Raw genomic sequence first — 18082 nt, forward strand, 5'->3', positions numbered from 1 at the left:
CACTGTACCCCACCTTCTTTCTCCCTACCCTCTACTTCTCACTTCCTCTTTCCTTCTCCTTTACCACATCACACAAACACATAGAAAATTTCAGGATGTATATATATATCCAATTTTTAGATATTTATAGTACCCTGTAATATAATTGTATACATCATAGGGATAAAGCTTATAGATAAAAGTTAGATATATTTTTATTTCAACCTCTTCAATGAGCCCTTTGTGCCCTACTGAATGAGTCCTTTGACCTTTCATTTTGCCTTATCAGCAAAATGAAAGTCATTATTCTATCAAGTTCCTAGTTTACTTCCTAGGGGTGTGTCTAAGACTCATTGAATTAAACAATATATAAAGAATGTGGTATATTGTGTTTTTTAAAAGCCTAAAAGCAAAAGATGTTGAAGCTATAAATATTATTCATTTTTCACAATTAAAATGTCCTCTTACATTTTGCTTATTTGCCTTTTAAATTCAGTATATTACTAGGGGTCCTTAAGTTTATAAACCTGCTGCATTGTAATGAATTAAGAAACAAATTGATAAAACAAATGGAATTGTTTGCAGTTTGGCCCAACTGGGAGGGAAAAAAGATTTATAGTTTCTCTCTACCTTTTGTGTAGCATTGCTAGAATTTAATAGAAAAAAATGAAACAAGCTATGAAATATGTATAGGTTAATTTAAGTTGTCAGAAATGTGTGAAATCACTTCTTAGGAATCAAGTACTTTGGATGACTTCAATCTTTCTCTTTCTATCTGCACAACAACTCTGGATTATCATTATAAAGCAGCACACTGATGGATGCTATTTTTGGTGTGTGTGTGTTCATATATGTTCGAGGTATACATATGTGCACAAATTTAGACTTGTGTGTAGAGGCCAGTGTGTCATCACCAGGGATTCCATAGACTTCCTTTGAAACAGAGTTTCTCATTGTCTTGGAGTTCATAAGTTAGACTAGGGTTGGCTGACCAATGAGACCCAAAGTTTTTTTGTTTTTTTCTCTGTTTCTGACTCCCAAACAGTAGGATTACAAAAGCACACAATTATATTGGGCTTTTGCATGAGTACCTAGGACCCAAAGCAGGTCCCTCTGCATGCAAACTGAGTGCTTTATTGATTGAGCTGTGTTATCCCCAGCCCCCATCATTGTTTTCTTTTGTAATATATGAATGGGAATGTGTGCAGTAAAGGAAAAAGTTTGAAAGAATATGAATTAAAATGTTAAGTATTATTCTAGCTTGTTAATTTAAATTATCTTCTTGTTTATCTGTTTGTTGTAATGAACATGTTTGCATAGTGAAGAACATTACATTGCTGTCTGTTAAAAACAATTCTATTTCTTTCATACTAGTATACTGTATTATGGAAATTTAAAACAATGAAAATGTTTATTTTCATAATAAGGAAATGGTAAAACTCATAAAATCTATCTGCTATTTTGGTGGAAACTTGGGTTCATAAACTCATAGTCTCAGTTTCTCTGTATTTTAAACAATTTAATAAATAGAAATTAAAAAAAGCAACTGAATTAATTTACAGTTTGGCCGAAGTGAGGGTAGTCTAACTTCCTCTCCTCATGCTGGTAGTCATCTCAGAATTCATAGAAATCCAAAAAGCACAGGCTAGAACATACATAATGGTAACTGTGGGATAGGTGAATAAGTCCTTTTCTGCCACAAGGAGACCTGGCTCTGAGGTTTTCTCTGAGGAAGTTTTTCCTTTTCTTTTCTTTTCTTTTCTTTTTCTTTCTTTTCTTTTCTTTTTTTTTTGTTGTTGTTTTGTTTTGTTTTTCGAAACAGGGTTTCTCTGTGGCTTTGGAGCCTGTCCTGGAACTAGCTCTGTAGACCAGGCTGGTCTCGAACTCACAGAGATCCGCCTGCCTCTGCTTCCCGAGTGCTGGGATTAAAGGCGTGTGCCACCATCGCCCGGCAGTTTTTTTTTTTAAATTTACATCTAGATAGAGGAATATGAGATCTTAAAGATCCACCAGTTTGAAAGAGAAGATAACATTTTATGGAGTATAGGATTCTCCTTTGTTCCAGAACTGAAAAAAGTTCTTTGTTACAAGTTTATTGCTTTGATAAATAGAGAATGCCTTTTTGGGGGAGGCCAGTTTGAACTCCTTACTCCTGTGTTCCCCTTAAACCTGCTAATTTTGCAAATGAACTTAACTTGGTACTTTTACTTCCCACCCTGTGAACCCTCTCAATATTATTGCTTCCTTTGATCATAATCAATTTTAAATGTGTTTTCTAGCTCCAAGACCGTACTCAGTTCAGTGACAGAGACTTGGCTACCCTTAAGAGGTACTGGGACAATGGTATGACCAGCCTGGGCTCTGTATGTCGAGAGAAGATTGAAGCTGTTGCGACTGAATTAAATGTTGACTGCGAAATAGTTCGGGTAAGACACGTTCAGTAATTTTCATACCTTAGTTGATGAGGAGCATAAATGAAAGCTTGAAAACTAGCAGCATGGGGTATTGCCAACAATATCATTAATGAAATAAAAAGACCTGCATAAAGGAAGGCATGCTTTTTCAAAATATGTATCTGATAAGGAAATTATGTCCAGAGTATATAAATAACACAACTGAGTAATAAAAGACAAATAAAGCATTTTTAAATAGCTATTTATATGTTATATGTATAAATATTTTATGTATATTATATATAAACATTTCCCCAAAGTATAAAATTCTCATGAAACCAATGAAAACATATTTAACATTAATATATATATATGTATATATACACCTATACAGAATTATAGAAATTAAAATCAAAACTCAGTGACATAGTAACATCCACCATGATGGATATAATTAAAAATACAGATGCTCACAGGCAGGTCAGGACATGGAGAAACTGATACCCTAATGCTCACCGCTGATAGGAATGTTAGAGGTTTACATTTCCACTTCAGAAAACTGTGCTCCAAAAGTTTAACATAGATTTATCTTGTGTTTGTAATTCTACTCCCGGCTTTATACTTGCATAATAGAAAACATAGGTCCTCCAAGAGAACTCAAACACAGATATGTCTTATCCTTGTAGCCCTGAAGTGCAAATAAGGTAAATGTCCTTCAAATGAATACATAAAATATTGTATAGGCATATAATAGAATAGAGTAGGTTCATATAAAGAAAGCTGATGTTGATGCATGCTTCAAGAAGGAAAAGCCTTAAAAGGATTCTGTTAAGGAAAATAATCTAGTGACAACAGCTCACATAGTATATGATTAATTTTATATGAAATGTGCAGAACAGATATATGTGGAATCAGTAAGTAAATTGGGGTCACCAAGAACTAGGGGTAGGGAGATAAAGGTAATAAGTGGTAATGGGTATAGAGTTTCTTTTTTGTCATTATGTATTATTTACAGAATTTGTTGTTATTGATGCACATATCTGTTAATATCTTGAAAAATCTTAAGTTTATATGCTAAATGAGTCAATTGTGTGATATACCGAACATTCTTTATTGAAACTGTTTTAAAAGTGTTACTACTATACTATGTAAAAGAAAACTGCCACATCCAAACATTAGGTATAGCTTATGGAACCCTGCAGAAGACTAGGGAGGAAGGATTGTAGAAGTCAGGAGTTAAGGAAACCAGGTCAACATGGACCACAGAATCAACTAACCAGAGCTCATAGGGACTCACAGAGACTGAACTGGCAATCAGGAAGCCTTCATGGTTCTGACCTAGGTCCTCTACATATATGTCACAGTTATGTAGCTTGCTGTTTTCATGGGACTCCTAAGAGGCCGAGCAGAGGTTGTCTCTGACTCTTTTCCTACTTTTAGGATCCTTTTTCTCCTACTAAGTTTCCTCATCCAGCCTTAGTATGAGGGTTTGTGCCTAGTCTTACTGAAACTTGATATGCCATATTTGGTTTATCTCTGGGAGACCTGCTCTTTTCTGAAAGGTAGTGGATATGGGAAAGATGGGAGGTGGGGTTAGAAGAGGAAGGAAAAACTGCAGTCAGGATATAATATATGAGAGAAGAGTAAAGAAAAAAGAAAAATTGCATGAAATGATCTGAAATGAATCTCGTGTATTACAATAAATAATTGATGAAAATAATTGTACTAATCAATTGTGGGGATAGTAGTTTGTATGCCATTTGAAGAGCATTTATATGAGGTTGAGATTATTATGGTATTGTAAATATTTAATAATCTTTCTTTAAGGAACTGGTGCCTTCTTTTGGTTGTGGAGGGTTTTTTTTGTATTTTTTCCCATTTACTGGTTTCTGTGTTACAAAGACTTCCCCAATTGAGTTTCCTACTCTCATTCAGCTTAGAGGTAGGAAGAAAAGATAACATTTGGCTTTGTGCAAGGGTATTACATGGTTTCAGCCCATACTTAAGGGTCATCTCAGAAGATCCCGAGGGAAGTATTTTTAAAGAACAAGTGACAAAACATAAAATTCTTCCAGATGAAATAACATTTTTTTTCCGAAAATATAAAGAGAAGATGAGGGGCAAAGTTCTCTCAAAATAAATACAACTCTAAAAACACGTACTGTCCTAGTCAGAGCTTTGCTTTTTCTTGTTTTGATCTGGGTGTAAATCAATTTCAATCCTGTGTTGCTGAGTATGCTGCTGTGTGAGAGTGTATACTAACAATGAAAAAGAAATGCATCAGAAACGTCCTGTTTTCAAAGAGTTTTGAGTACAGCAAGAGGATGATCCAAAAGAAAAAAAAATACCAGAGACCATATGAATGTGGAATTGTAGAATGGAGAACCTAAGTAAAGACCACAAATAGGGAAATGTGGGGCTTGTGTTTTTTTTCAGTTTTATTTTTAAAAATCAAGGATGCTTGCTCTCTAAGCCATGGCCTACACTTAAGCCTCAGTTACCATGGTAGAAGAGAACTAGTTGCACCTGAAAATTGTCCTCTGATTATCACAAGCACACTGTGGCATGTGTGTATCTGAACATGAATACACACACACTATACATATACAGTATATGTGCACATATACATAAACACTAATAATAAATAAAGCACTAGATATGTTTAAATATATTGTTAATTGAAATAGAATTCTATCACTTTGCCCCCCCTTTTCTTTCCTTGACCCCTTCCCAGTTACCCACTCATGTCCTCCCCAACTCTCAAGTTGATAACCTCTTCTTTGATTATCAGTGTTATGTAGATAGAGAGAGATCAGGGAGGGGGGAAGGAGAGGGAGGGAGGGAATCAGCATTTTGAGGTTATTTGTTAATAATTTTTCGCAAACTTTCTCAAATTCATAAATACAACTTACTGAGTCCCTTGTTGTTTATGTATATGAATTCAGGGCTGATCATTTTGCATTAAACAACCATGGATAGGGGTCATCCCTAGGAGAGGCTAATTCTCCTTCTCCACAGAAAGTTGCCTATATATAGTTAGTTCTTTGTCTAGGGATGAGACCCCACAAAATTTTTCCCTTTCATAATAATGTACCCATTGTTATTGCCATTGTCCCAGTCTTGTTGATGCCGCCATTTTATGGGTGGATTGTTTCACCACACACTTCCTGGTATTCTGACTCTTACATTATTTCTGCCCTCTCTTCCATGATATGCCCTGAGACATAGATACAGGGGAGATGTTGTGCAGATGTATCTGGTAGGGCTGAGCTCTCTACAGTCTGTTGATCTTTGCATTGTGTCCACTTGTAACATGGTAGTCTTTGTTTGCTGTAAGGAGGGGCTCCATTGATGAAGGGTGGTAGGATAAGTTTTATTTAGAATGTAGTAAAGAATTATGTTGGTCTAGCAAAGTGGCAGAAATAGATTCTTTTCTAAGGTTCATGGCCCTGAGAAGCTAGCTGTACTCTCAATACCAGGCATGATTTCCCTCCTACTGAGTGGGCCTTAAGTCCAATTAAGACACCTGTTGATTGCCATTGACATGAGTGTGCCATTTATTGTGCTTTTATGTATATCTTACCATCATGGTCAGTGTCATGATTCCTAGATGATGTAGCTGGGTAGGACTATTTAGCTGCTTCCCTCCCTTGAAAGTTCGCATAGCCTATTCTGGAACCATAGAAACTAGGGCACAGGAAAGAGGCTTTCGGGTCAGATGCAGCTCGAACCAGCTGAGTTCTGTGTCCTAAGTTGTGGTGTCTTCAGCAGCAGAATCCCCTTCAAAACCTGAGAGGCAACCAGGGGCTGCTTTCAGCAGTTACTTGGGACTACATGACCAACTATTTGAAAGGAAATTTCTTGTGCCTGGTACTGGGGGTTTTGTTAAGCTATGGTTCTTGTGGGGAACATTGTGAGCGCAATTGTCTTAACTTCCTTTAAGTTATTTGTATAAAACAGCTAAATAGTTTCAAGGTAAAGTTATACACATTGCAAGTTCTGTAGAATTTGTTTTAAAAACTTACCTACTCTTCCCCTCCTGTCTTTACAATAGCTGAAGTCAAACACTTTTTGTTCCATTGATGATTCCTTTGGTATTTACTTCCATCTGTGAATTAGCTGTGAATTATAGAAACACTCAAAATAAAAGTGGCTTAGACAAACCCTTACAATTTTGTCCAGTGGATATACTGTCTTCAGCTAGTATAGAAATTCTAGAGGAGCCTTAGAGATACTAATGCATTCTATCTTTTTTTTCTGTCACTTGTATGGTACAACACTTCTTCAAGATCCATAATGATGGCATATATAGCTCCTAGTAATACAACGGAGAGCAGAGAAAATACCAATAGTCTTTCAAAAAGAGACTGTAGAAACTATCATTAAACACTTTCACTTCCATCAAATTGGCTAAAGATTTGTCACATGGTCATAACCAAACTGTAAGGGAAGCTACAAATAGAGTTTTACTGTGTCAATCATGGGCTCAGCTAAATAAACCTGTTATTACTCTCAAACAAGGGAGAACAAACATGAGGAATATCCAGCTGGCTCTCACAAATCTGTTTACATTTCCACTTTTTGAAGCTATTTTTCCATGTTAGTGTCTGTTAAATTTTTGCTATAAATTTTAAGGCTTTTAAAAAAATCTTCTGACATTGCTTCCTTAATCTTTCCATTTACTTATATTCATATCTTCCCTAATATCCTCCCTTAATGTTGTTTAGTATAATATTCAACGTGAACATTAGGTTGTTAGGGTGATCTGGCATGATAAACCAGGGGTGATTCAGCCAGTTCCGTCAGCTAGGCAGAAGTCCCCTTCTTTCCTTACAGCTCTATATGTCTTCCTCCTGAAACTGAGGATTCATTAACAAGGGCAAGCATCCTCAAAAGAGGTGTACTATTCTTCCGAGAAAGGTATATAAGTAGTAGCACTTCCTGTGAGACCCTCCAAACAAACTTGCAAAAAATTGACATCATTAGAATGTAAATACTCGACACCTTCCAACGATGTGGTACAATTCTGTTTTCCTTTAAGGACAATATACTTTACTCCCTTGGAACATCAAATCTACTTAGTTTTTGCTTTGGGGTTTGTGAGACAAGGTCTCCCTGTGTAGCTCTGGCTGGCTAATACTCATCATGTAGTCTAGGCTGCCATGGAATTTGTGGAAGCCTCAGCCTTTCATGTGCTAGCAACCACAGTATCATTCTTACGTTGTCCTTTTGATATTTGCATGTTTGCTTGTTTAGTTTTCTAAACTTGATCATTTTTCCTCAAACCTTCTCAGTACTTCCCCACAGTATCGGTTTTTGTCATCTTGAAGATATGTTTTCTGAATCTGATGACTCACTCCTATCTGTATTGGTTACTTTCTTTACCAGGGACACAACTATTCCTCTGTGATTCTTCCTTTTAACCTGCATTTCTTTCTACTCTGCCTTCTGCAAATTTTATGTTGAATCTGCCACTGGTGATAATAAGCACTTTGTGTTTCACGGCTTCACGAGACCTTTTGTACTTCCAAACAAAGGACATAATGATAAATTATTTTTTTTTAAAAAAAAGTTTGCTTCCCAAATGCAAGGTAATATAGCCCTAGAATTCCTGGCAAGGATTCTCTCAGTGAGTTTTAGGAATGTACTATTTTTTGTTTTCTTTTTTCTTTTAAGACAGTGCTATTGATATGAAGACCGCAATCAGGTTTTACTGTGTGCATAATCTACTACTGTACCTACAAAAACTCATAATATTCAAGACAATGATGAAGCGATATTTTATTTTTCCTTAAAATTAGTGAAAACATCTAATAGTGAGGAAATTGGGGAAAATCTCCTGTTCTTTCTAACAAATTTCTAACTTGCTAGCATGCTAACAGCAGAGGGAAAGTTTGGAGACATGATGGGTTTCAAGTGGACTTTTTCTGCAATATTTGATAAATTGCTCTGAGAAAGAATTTTTGCCAGAAAAATATCTTCTTGAGATTTCAGAAGAAACTACTCATATGTTGTTAAGAACAGAGGACCTTCATGTTACTGATTGCTAAAGTGAGCTTTGCTTCTAGATGCCTAGTCAACCATTACTTATGGTATAATTTTTGACATTTTAGATTTGTTTTGCTTGTTATGTCATATTATCTCCTTGATTCATGGAAGATGCATTCCAAGACCTCTAGTATATTTCTGAAACTGAAACCCTTTGTATACTGATTTTAGCTTGTGTATACATGTCTATGAGAAGGTTAGGTACAATAACATATTAACAGCAATGGCTGATAACAAATAAAACAATTATAACTCTGTGCTGTGATAAGAGCCATGTGACTGTGGTCTCACTGCTGAAAGTCAAGACAAATGTCTCTATTTACAGACTGCAGTTGACTACTGGCACACGATTCCTAGGGTTTTTATTAAGTATTATTAGTTACATATGTGTGCCTCTTAAATTTTAAATATTATTTCCTGGATTCCTGTCTATTGTTCATTAACTTATTCATTTAACAACTGTGCACAGAGCACATACCATGTGCCAGAACATTCTGTTCGGTATTGTATAAAGATTGCATATTTTTTTTCTTTTGATTTTCAAGGCAGGATTTCTCTGTATAGCTTTGGTGCCTGTCATGGAACTAGCTCTTGTAGACCAGGCTGGCCTTCAACTCACAGAGATCTGCCTGCTTCTGCCTCCTGAGTGCTGGGATTAAAGGCACGTGCTACCACCGCCTTGCTCAATTACAGATTTCTTAAGGAACTTGCGGGTGCTTTAATGTCTTGGAGCTTAAGTTAGTCATAAGCAGAAATATATTTCACAAGGCTGTAGAGAAACTATATAGGAACACTGCTTTGGGGTACTTATAAATACTCAAAAACCTTTAGTATTTATAAATCTTCGATCTTGCTGCAATTCTTTTATAATGCCTGTATTTTCCATCTGTGTTTGGGTTATTGTGGACAGGTCCAAATGTACCCTTTTATGGCCCAATGTTTGTATAAACAATACATGATTATGCATTTTGTAAAATTTTAATAAATTGCCTGGAAAATGAATGTACATTTTAAAATTTAAGACTATATTTATTTTTGGAGGAGTATAGATAGACTTGAAATATCTTTAAACAGACCAATATTCTTCAATTATATAGTAAGCTATTTTCTTTGTTTGTTTGTTTATTAAAACAGAATTTCACTCTGTAGTTTGGCTAAGTAGCTGAGATTAACAACCTTGTATCACAACAGTTCCCTCCCTTTAGCCTCCTAAGTGGTGGAATTATGACAAAAGTCACAAAACCTGCCTTCTATTGTTCATCACAGACATTAATTTCATGCCAGTGAACACTGAGGCAGAGCACTTGCTTAGCATGTGCAAAACACAGGGTTAAATCCCCAGCACTGAGGAAAAGAAGTCAAGTCTTTAGGGGACTGGGAGTGTATTTCAGTGGTAGGGTGCTTAGTATGCATAGCTTTAACCCTGGCATTGAAAAAATGGTTAAAATGATAAAGTTTATGTGCTAGTATTTGATTTATAGCTTTAGGCCTAGCACTCAGGAGATAGAAGCATATTTTTTAGGCCAGTTTCATCTACATGGTAAGTTCTAGGCTAGCCCAGAGCTATATAGTGATATACTATTGCTATAAAGAAGAAGAGGTAGAGGGAATAAGCACCCGGAGATTAATTCAGTGTCCTGTTATTACACGGTCTTTTTCCTTTCCCTCTATAAAATTGAAAGATTTAGTTAAATATGAAAAAGTCTTTGCTATACTATGTCATTTTGATTAAATGGTCTAGCTTGCTCTCTTTGTAACACTTGTTTACAAATTTGGTTTCTATTTGCTTTTCTAAGTATGTAACCACTACTGTATGATAAGTTCAATTTCTTTTTTTTATTGAAAAAAATTTCCGCCTCCTCCCAGCCTCCCATTTTCCTCTCCCTCCTCCCACTCCTCTCCCCCTCCCCCCATTCCTCTACCCCTCCCTCTCCAATCTGAAGAGCAGTCAGGGTTCCCTGCCCTGTGGAAAATCCAAAGTCCTCCCCACTCCATCCTGGTCTAGGAAGGTGAACATCCAAACTGGCTAGGCTCCCACAAAGCCAGAACATGAAGTAGGATCAAAACTCAGTGCCATTGTCCTTGGCTTCTCAGCAGCCCTCATTGTCCGCCATATTCAGAGAGTCCGGTTTTATCCCCTGCTTTTTCAGTCCCAGTCCAGCTGGCCTTGGTGAGCTCCCAATAGATCAGACCCACTGTCTCCGTGGGTGGGTGCACCCCTTGTGGTCCTGACTTCTTTGCTCATGTTCTCCCTCCTTCTGCTCCTCATTGGGACTTTGGGAGCTCAGTCCGGTGCTCCAGTGTGGGTCCCCGTCTCCATCGCCATCCATCGCCAGATAAAGGTTCTATGGTGACATGCAAGACATTTATCAGTATGGCCATAGGATAGGGTCATTTCAGGTTCCCTATCCTCAGCTGCCCCAGGAACTAACTGGGGACATCGCCCTGGGCACCTGGGAGCCCCTCTAGGTCCAAGTTTCTTGCCAACTCCAAGATGGCTTCTTTAATTAAGATATGTGCCTCCCTGCTCCCCTATCCAACCTTCCTTTATCCCAATCATCCTGTTTCCCCAAGTTCCCCCCATCCTCCCCTTCTCACTTTTCTCTCCCCATCTCCCCTTACCCCTCCTCCCACCCCACCTCCAAGATCCCAATTTTTTGCCTGGCAATCTTGTCTACTTCCCATAACCAGGATAGCTATATGTTTTTCTTTGGGTTCACCTTCTTATTTAGCTTCTTTAGGGTATCAAATTATAGACTTCGTGACCTTTATTTATGGCTAGAAACCAATTATGAGTGAGTACATCCCATGGTCATCTTTTTGGGTCTGGGTTACCTCACTCAGGATAGTATTTTCTATTTCCATCCATTTGCATGCAAAATTCGAGAAGCCATTGTTTTTTAGCGCTGAGTAGTACTCTAATGTGTATATATTCCACACTTTCTTCATCCATTCTTCCATTGAAGGACATCTAGGTTCTTTCCAGGTTCTGGCTATTACAAATAATGCTGCTATGAACATAGTTGAACAAATGCCCTTGTCATATGATCGGGCAGGGTGTGGTAACATAAATCTTTCATTGTAGAACATGGGAGTCAGAGGCACTTGTTTTTCTACAACTATAAAGCCAGCCTGCTCTACATAGTGTGGAGTAACAGCACATGAAAGTGATATACTTATATACTTAAATAGGTGTACACACATTAATATATACATACAAAATTATAATATAGAATAAATGGCTTGGGGGGGCATAGTCCAGTGATTAAACACTTGCCATGCAAATTTTAAGGACTTGAGTTCGAATCCCAAGAATCCATGAAAAGCCGGTATGTTAGTACATGTCTTTAATCACACTGTTCCTAATGTGAAATGCGAGGCAGAAGCAGGAGAATCTCTGGAAGCTCAACAGGCAGGTAGACCTTGCCTTGAACATGGTAGAAGCCAGAGACTCACACCCAAAGTTCTTCTCTGACCTCCACCAGCAAAATAGGACATGTACTGAATTCAGATATGGAAACACACCACACACACACACACACACACACACACACACACACACACTATACATATATACATCACACACAAACTAAACTTTAGAATATATTCAGAGTATTGTCCAATTTGTGGCTGAACTTTAAATCTGTAATTTATTTTAAATTCATCTTGGTATAAGGTAAAAGATTTAGGTTGAAGTCCATTTTTATTTATTTTTTGATGGAGATACAACTAGTCCAATATTGCCTCTTAAAGACTCCCTGTAGCTTGATTGAATACGTTGTACACCTTTGTTGGAAGCCAAATAACCGATCATACTTACCCAATTTTTGAGTCTTCTATTCCATTCCCTTAATCTAATATGTATTAAATATGGCTTCCTTCTACTTAATTTTAGCTAATTCGTTTCCTTTTTAAATTATTGTAGCTTTTAGCATATGAGTCTTATATATACATATTGTATCAAGTTTTTGTGTAATTATTTTGTTTTGGGGGGATAGAATAAAGTGGAGGACTGGGAGTATATCTCAGGGGTAAAGAGTCTACCTACTGTCCCTGCTAGGTTTAATCCTTAGAACCATGAAAAGGAGGAAGAAAGTAATATCTTTTTTTTTTTTTTTGCTTTTTTCAAGACAGGTTTTCTCTGTAGCTTTGGGGAATATTTTTAATTATAACTTCAGTCTGTTCACTTTTTGTTAAAGACAGGATTTCACTATTTAGCCCTGTGTGTCCTAGAATTCACTTTGTAGACCAGGCTGGCCTCAAGCTTACAGAGAGCTACCTGCCTCTGTCTCCAGAGTGTGTTAGGATTAAAGATGTGCGCTAACATATCCAGGTCAGTATGTTTACTTTTACTACATAGATCATAGAAAGCCAATTGGTTTCTTTGTGATGATTAGTATTCTCACTTGCTAATTTCACTCACTAGTTGTTGGAGTATTCCGTGGGATCATAAACTATATCCTCTACTCTGCAAATGGGTTGAGCTTTAGTTCTTCCTTTCTGGTCTGTGTATGCTCCTGTACTGTCCATAAACTGGTATGTGTGTTAAAATCACTTCTATGCTGAGGACAAGTAATCAGAATGGATATCTTGTTTACTCTCATTAGAATTTTTTTTTTAGATTCTTCTACTTTTTACCATTAAGCATGAAACTATCTGCAGGCTGTAGAGTTCTGGGGAGTTCTTTACAGGATAGTTTTTAATGCTGAACTAAATTGTCTTAACAGTTAAATTACTAGTCAAGTAATTTGTTCATACTGTGGTAATTCGCACTTTTGAAAGAACTGCTCCATCTTATCCAAGTTATCCAATGTGTGTACAGAATTGTTTATATAGTTCCTTTATTGTTTATTTTGTATCTACAAAGTCTATAGCAATATACACTGTCTCAAAAACCCAAAAGAAATTATTAATCATTTGAAAATTTCATATATATGATATATTTTGATCATATTAATCCCCAGCAACCCTATAACTTCTCTCAGATCCACTTCCTCCCAATTTCATGTCTTTTCCCCTTTGATTAAATATAGATTACTTTCTATAAATGTAATATAGCTAAACACAGTTTCCCCTACATCTACTCATCCCACTTCCCTCCCATCTTTTCTATCCTGATCTACTCCCTTTCTATCTCTCATGTCCTTTTTTTTAAAAAAAAAAGTCCAGTTTATACTGGTCATACACTCATGGATATAAAGCCATCAACTGGAAGCTGTCAACCTGCCAGTGGCTTACACCTTAAAGAAAACTCACTTTCCTTGCCTCAGAAACTGCTAATACCTACCTATTCAACTTAGGGTAGAGGTTTAAGAGTGAGCCACTTATCCTCCATGTTGAAATGTTGATTGGCTTGAAGTTGTGTAGCCAACCACATCTGCTGTGAATTCATGAGAACCACAGTCGAATGTCCTGACCTTCTGTCCTTCATTCTGCTCCCTCCAAACCTCTAATCATTTTTTATTGATTTTTATTGAGCTTTACATTTTTTCCCTGCTTTCCTCCCTCCCTCTCCCCTCCCCTTCAACCTTCTCTCAAGGTCCCCATGCTCCCAATTTACTCAAGAGATCTTGTCTTTTTCTACTTCCCTTGTAGATTAGATCTATGTATGTCTCTCTTCTTAAAATTGTTCAGTTTCTTCTTCTGAAATACTCACTGAGCCTTGGAGAGAAGAGTGGAATATAGATGTCTCATTTGTTGTATACACACCGTGCACCCTTATTCTCCATACTTTCATTAGTTGTGAGTTTCTACATTAACTGCCATGCACTGCACAAAGACATTTCTCTAATGAGATCTGGGAACTGTACCAATCTGTGGGTATAAAGACACAAATTGGATAGAACCAAACATGACTGGCAAAGAAAGAAAAAAGATTAATGAGATGATTCCTAAGGGTATTCAGCTATCATCATACATTGTTGCCTAGCCCAACTGTCATCAGAGAGGCTTCACCCAGCAATTGATGGCAGCCAAATATTAGGCCAAGTTCAGGGAATTCTGTTGAAGAGAGAGGAAGGACTGTAGGAGCCAGAGGAGTCAAGAACATCATGAGAAAATCCACAGACTCAACTAGCCTGCATTGATAGGGGCTCACAGAGACTGAATTGACAACTAATGAGCTCATATGAGACTGACCTAGGCACTCTGTGTATATGTGACAGTTGTGTAACTTTGTCTTCTTGTGAGACTCCTAACAGTGAGAACAGGGGCTGTTGCTGACTCTGTTGCCTTTTGGGACCAGTTACTCCCACTGGGTTGCCTTAGTAGGAAAGGAGGTGCTAGTCTCACTGCAACTTGTTATACCATGACTGACTGACAGAAATCCATTATCTGAAGAAAAGCAAAGAAGGAGGAGTGAGTGGGAAAGGAGAGGAGGAAGGAGGAGGAACTGGAAGAAAAGGAGCGAAACTTGGTTGGGATGTAAAAATAAACAAAGAAATGAATGAATGAATAAGAACAGCAAAAAGGATACAAATTTCAAGACAGTGTGATACTATGTCCCCTCTGGGGCCTGTGATCTCCCGACCCACGGGTTCTTGACCGGATTTACAGAACTAGGTAAGCGTTTTTTCTCATAGAGCAGGCCTTTAATCCAATCAGAAAATGGTTGATTATTCCCACAACATTTGTGCCACTGTTTCACTGGCGATAGCATCTTGCCACACTGATGAGCAGTGGACCTCATCGCATTCACAGCTCGCTAGGACCCTTGAGGACTTTTTGCTCTCAGCACCCAACATGACATCTCCTGGTACCATGACTGCTAGTCAGCCAGGAGGAAGCTTCCTACTTGGTACTAACTTAATTCCTCCATGTTCTGTGACTATAGTGTGGAGTATCTTCAGCAATAAAGTCTTACCATCACGTTCTGGTAGGCAACCAAGAGCAATGGCAGCAGCCTGCATTATTTTGAGCTTATCTGGTCACCTCTGACCAACAACTTCAGGGGAGGTGGATTTTAAAGATGTTTTATGTTTATGCTGCAGAAATAGAATAGAAATTCGGGCTATACACGGGGATAAAATATTTGTCCACCACATATCTAACAAAGAATTAATACAGAGTATTTAAAAAATGCAAAACACTCCTTTAAATACTTCAGTTAGAAGACACATTTTACTGAAGAGGCTATAGGAATAGCAAACAAACATGTGGAATGATTTTTAACATTACCAGTCATTAGGAAAACCAAAATGAATTCCATGAATATTAGTGATTGAGCCTTGCTTAGCATAAATATAACCCTGGGTTCAATACTCAGCATAACAATATAATTAAACCCTGGAATAATAGAATAATATATATACATATATCTTGATATTATTAAACATTGGAAAGATCTTTCATACATTGTTAAAAAGAATATAAAATGAAAATTTATATCCATACAAAAAGTTATATATGACTTTTTATAGGAATATTATATGTTATAGCCAAAATCTGGGCACAAAATATGTCCAGTTTTCTCTGTGTGTGTGTGTGTGTGTGTGTGTGTGTGTGTGTGTGTGTGTGTGTTTTGCCAAGTAGCCCTGACTGGCCTGGCACTATTTGTGTATCCCAAGTTAACATTAAACTCACAGCAACCTCAATGCCTCAACCTCCCAAGTGCTAGAATTGCAGGCATGTTTCACCACACTTGGCCTACTGTTTTTGATATTGTTCTATAATACTTTAAGTCATAATTCACAAGAAGCAAAGTGAAGAATAAACAAAATATGTCTCTGAAATTTGAAAAATTTGTGACTCTTCATTTATTTTTTATCTTGATAAAATGTATTTGAGCTAGCCATGGTTTCTTGTACCTGTAATCTTAGCACTGAGAGGACGAAGGCAAAAGGATTGCTTTTAGTTTAAGGTAGCACAGGCTGTGTTGTGAGCTCCTGGCCAGCCTGGATTACAGGGTGGGAGTCTTTCTTTAAGACTGCACAAAAGCAACAAAAATTGAGACTAATGATATAGTTCAGTAATAGTTTATTTGGCTCTCTGAGTTTGGTTCCAAATATTGATTAAAAAAATAACCATCTTTAATTGGTTCTAAGTCTAATAAAAACAAACATTTAGACTACTAGAAGCAGGTATTTTGAAGCCAAAGATATACAGAGAGGGAACATGAGCGACAGTTGTAGCTGTAAGCCTAAATTCATTTATCCATTTTAAGAATTTGGTAAATTATTTTCCTTAGAAATAAAAATAAAAACAGGAACAAAAGCAATGTTTAATAGCCTGCATGTCATTTGAAAGTCTAAATATTTAAATAGATACTCTCTTTTGCTAAAAACAATTTTTTAGTTTTGCTTAGTGCCATAAAAGTTTTAGTGCTTCGTGTGTTTATGTGTCCTTTCTAATCATATTTTACGCTTCATTTATTTGTTATTCTAATGCCTGGGTTGTCTAAAATTGCTTATATTTCTCTTACAAAGACTTGGATTGGGAATCGAAGAAGAAAATATCGTTTAATGGGAATTGAAGTTCCACCTCCAAGAGGAGGCCCTGCTGATTTCTCTGAGCAGCCTGAGTCTGGTTCTTTGTCTGCACTCACACCAGGAGAGGAAGCTGGGCCTGAAGTAGGAGAGGATAATGACAGAAATGATGAAGTGTCCATCTGTTTGTCCGAAGCAAGCTCTCAAGGTACTTTACTGCGTCTCCTAATAACAGCCTTTGGAAAATTCTTATATTTTTACTTGCTTTTCAGGGTACTGCACTTTAAGTAAAGAGTGTTCAGAACATATGACCAAGTGTTTGAAAGAAACAGATTTGTTTTTAATGCTTCTATGTAAAAAGTCTTCCATATCAAGTCATCACAAAGAATATTCATCTATCACAGTAGTGATGCCCTACTTTTAAAAATGTTAGCTATTGCAATAGTCCTTATACTAGAATCAGGTAAATGATTACGTTTGGAATTCTAATCAGCTAGGTGAGAGCTTCCAAATATTTCAACAAGTATGGTATATTAAGATGAATAATAGGCTTGTGAGCTGAGATACTAGTTGCCATTCAGTGCTTTTCCCCTAGCAAACTGTACAGTGTCAGGCAAAGTATTTAACTCTGCTCATTAGACTTCCCTTCTTTTCCTATTAAAGGAAGTTAAACAGGCTCATCTTTGTATTACCTCTCAATGATTCCCTGAATAAGTCTGCGTGCTAGAGCCAAGATTAATACCATGTACCCAAGAGGAATATTCGATTTAACTTCGAGCACAGAAATAAATAGTCCTGGTATCATATTTACATTATATATCATGAAAATATTCCTCATAAATATAAAATCCAGTCATTTTTAGTAAAGTTTTTAGATCTATACCATTAAAATTTTATTTTAGATCTTTTTGTAATCAACGAAGGAAACTCCCCATGTTGACTCACTGCCTTTTCTGTCCTCAGCATCAAGCATACTAACCTGCTTTCTGTCTATGTAAGTGTGTCTTTCTTATGCACTTTTCAGAATCTGATAATAAAAACTATAGTCCTTTTGTATCTGTGCTTTAGAAATTAAGAACCTCTCATTTGCTTGTTTTTTTTTCATCGATATCAGTTAAGTATATTGGCAAATTATTTTCTGGTTTATTTATCTGTTTTGTGTGTATACATGTGTTTGATGTGTGTAGGGACACACAAACCCAGAGATCTCTTTTCTTGTTCTAGCTTGCTTGTTCTGGG

At 36.9% G+C, this 18082-nt stretch overlaps 1 protein-coding gene across 1 annotated transcript in view; it reads left to right on the forward strand.

The window, feature by feature from the left end:
* Hdx (highly divergent homeobox) overlaps positions 1–18082 on the forward strand; it is a 119219-nt gene that overhangs the window by 77528 nt on the left and 23609 nt on the right. The window contains exons 5-6 of the mRNA XM_075957796.1: positions 2259–2405; positions 16844–17051. Of these exons, the coding sequence (XP_075813911.1) occupies positions 2259–2405; positions 16844–17051 (355 nt within the window). The remainder of the gene's footprint in view (positions 1–2258; positions 2406–16843; positions 17052–18082) is intronic.

This window comes from Microtus pennsylvanicus, chromosome X (genome assembly GCF_037038515.1).
Source record: "Microtus pennsylvanicus isolate mMicPen1 chromosome X, mMicPen1.hap1, whole genome shotgun sequence".
Taxonomy (NCBI): Eukaryota; Metazoa; Chordata; class Mammalia; order Rodentia; family Cricetidae; genus Microtus; species Microtus pennsylvanicus.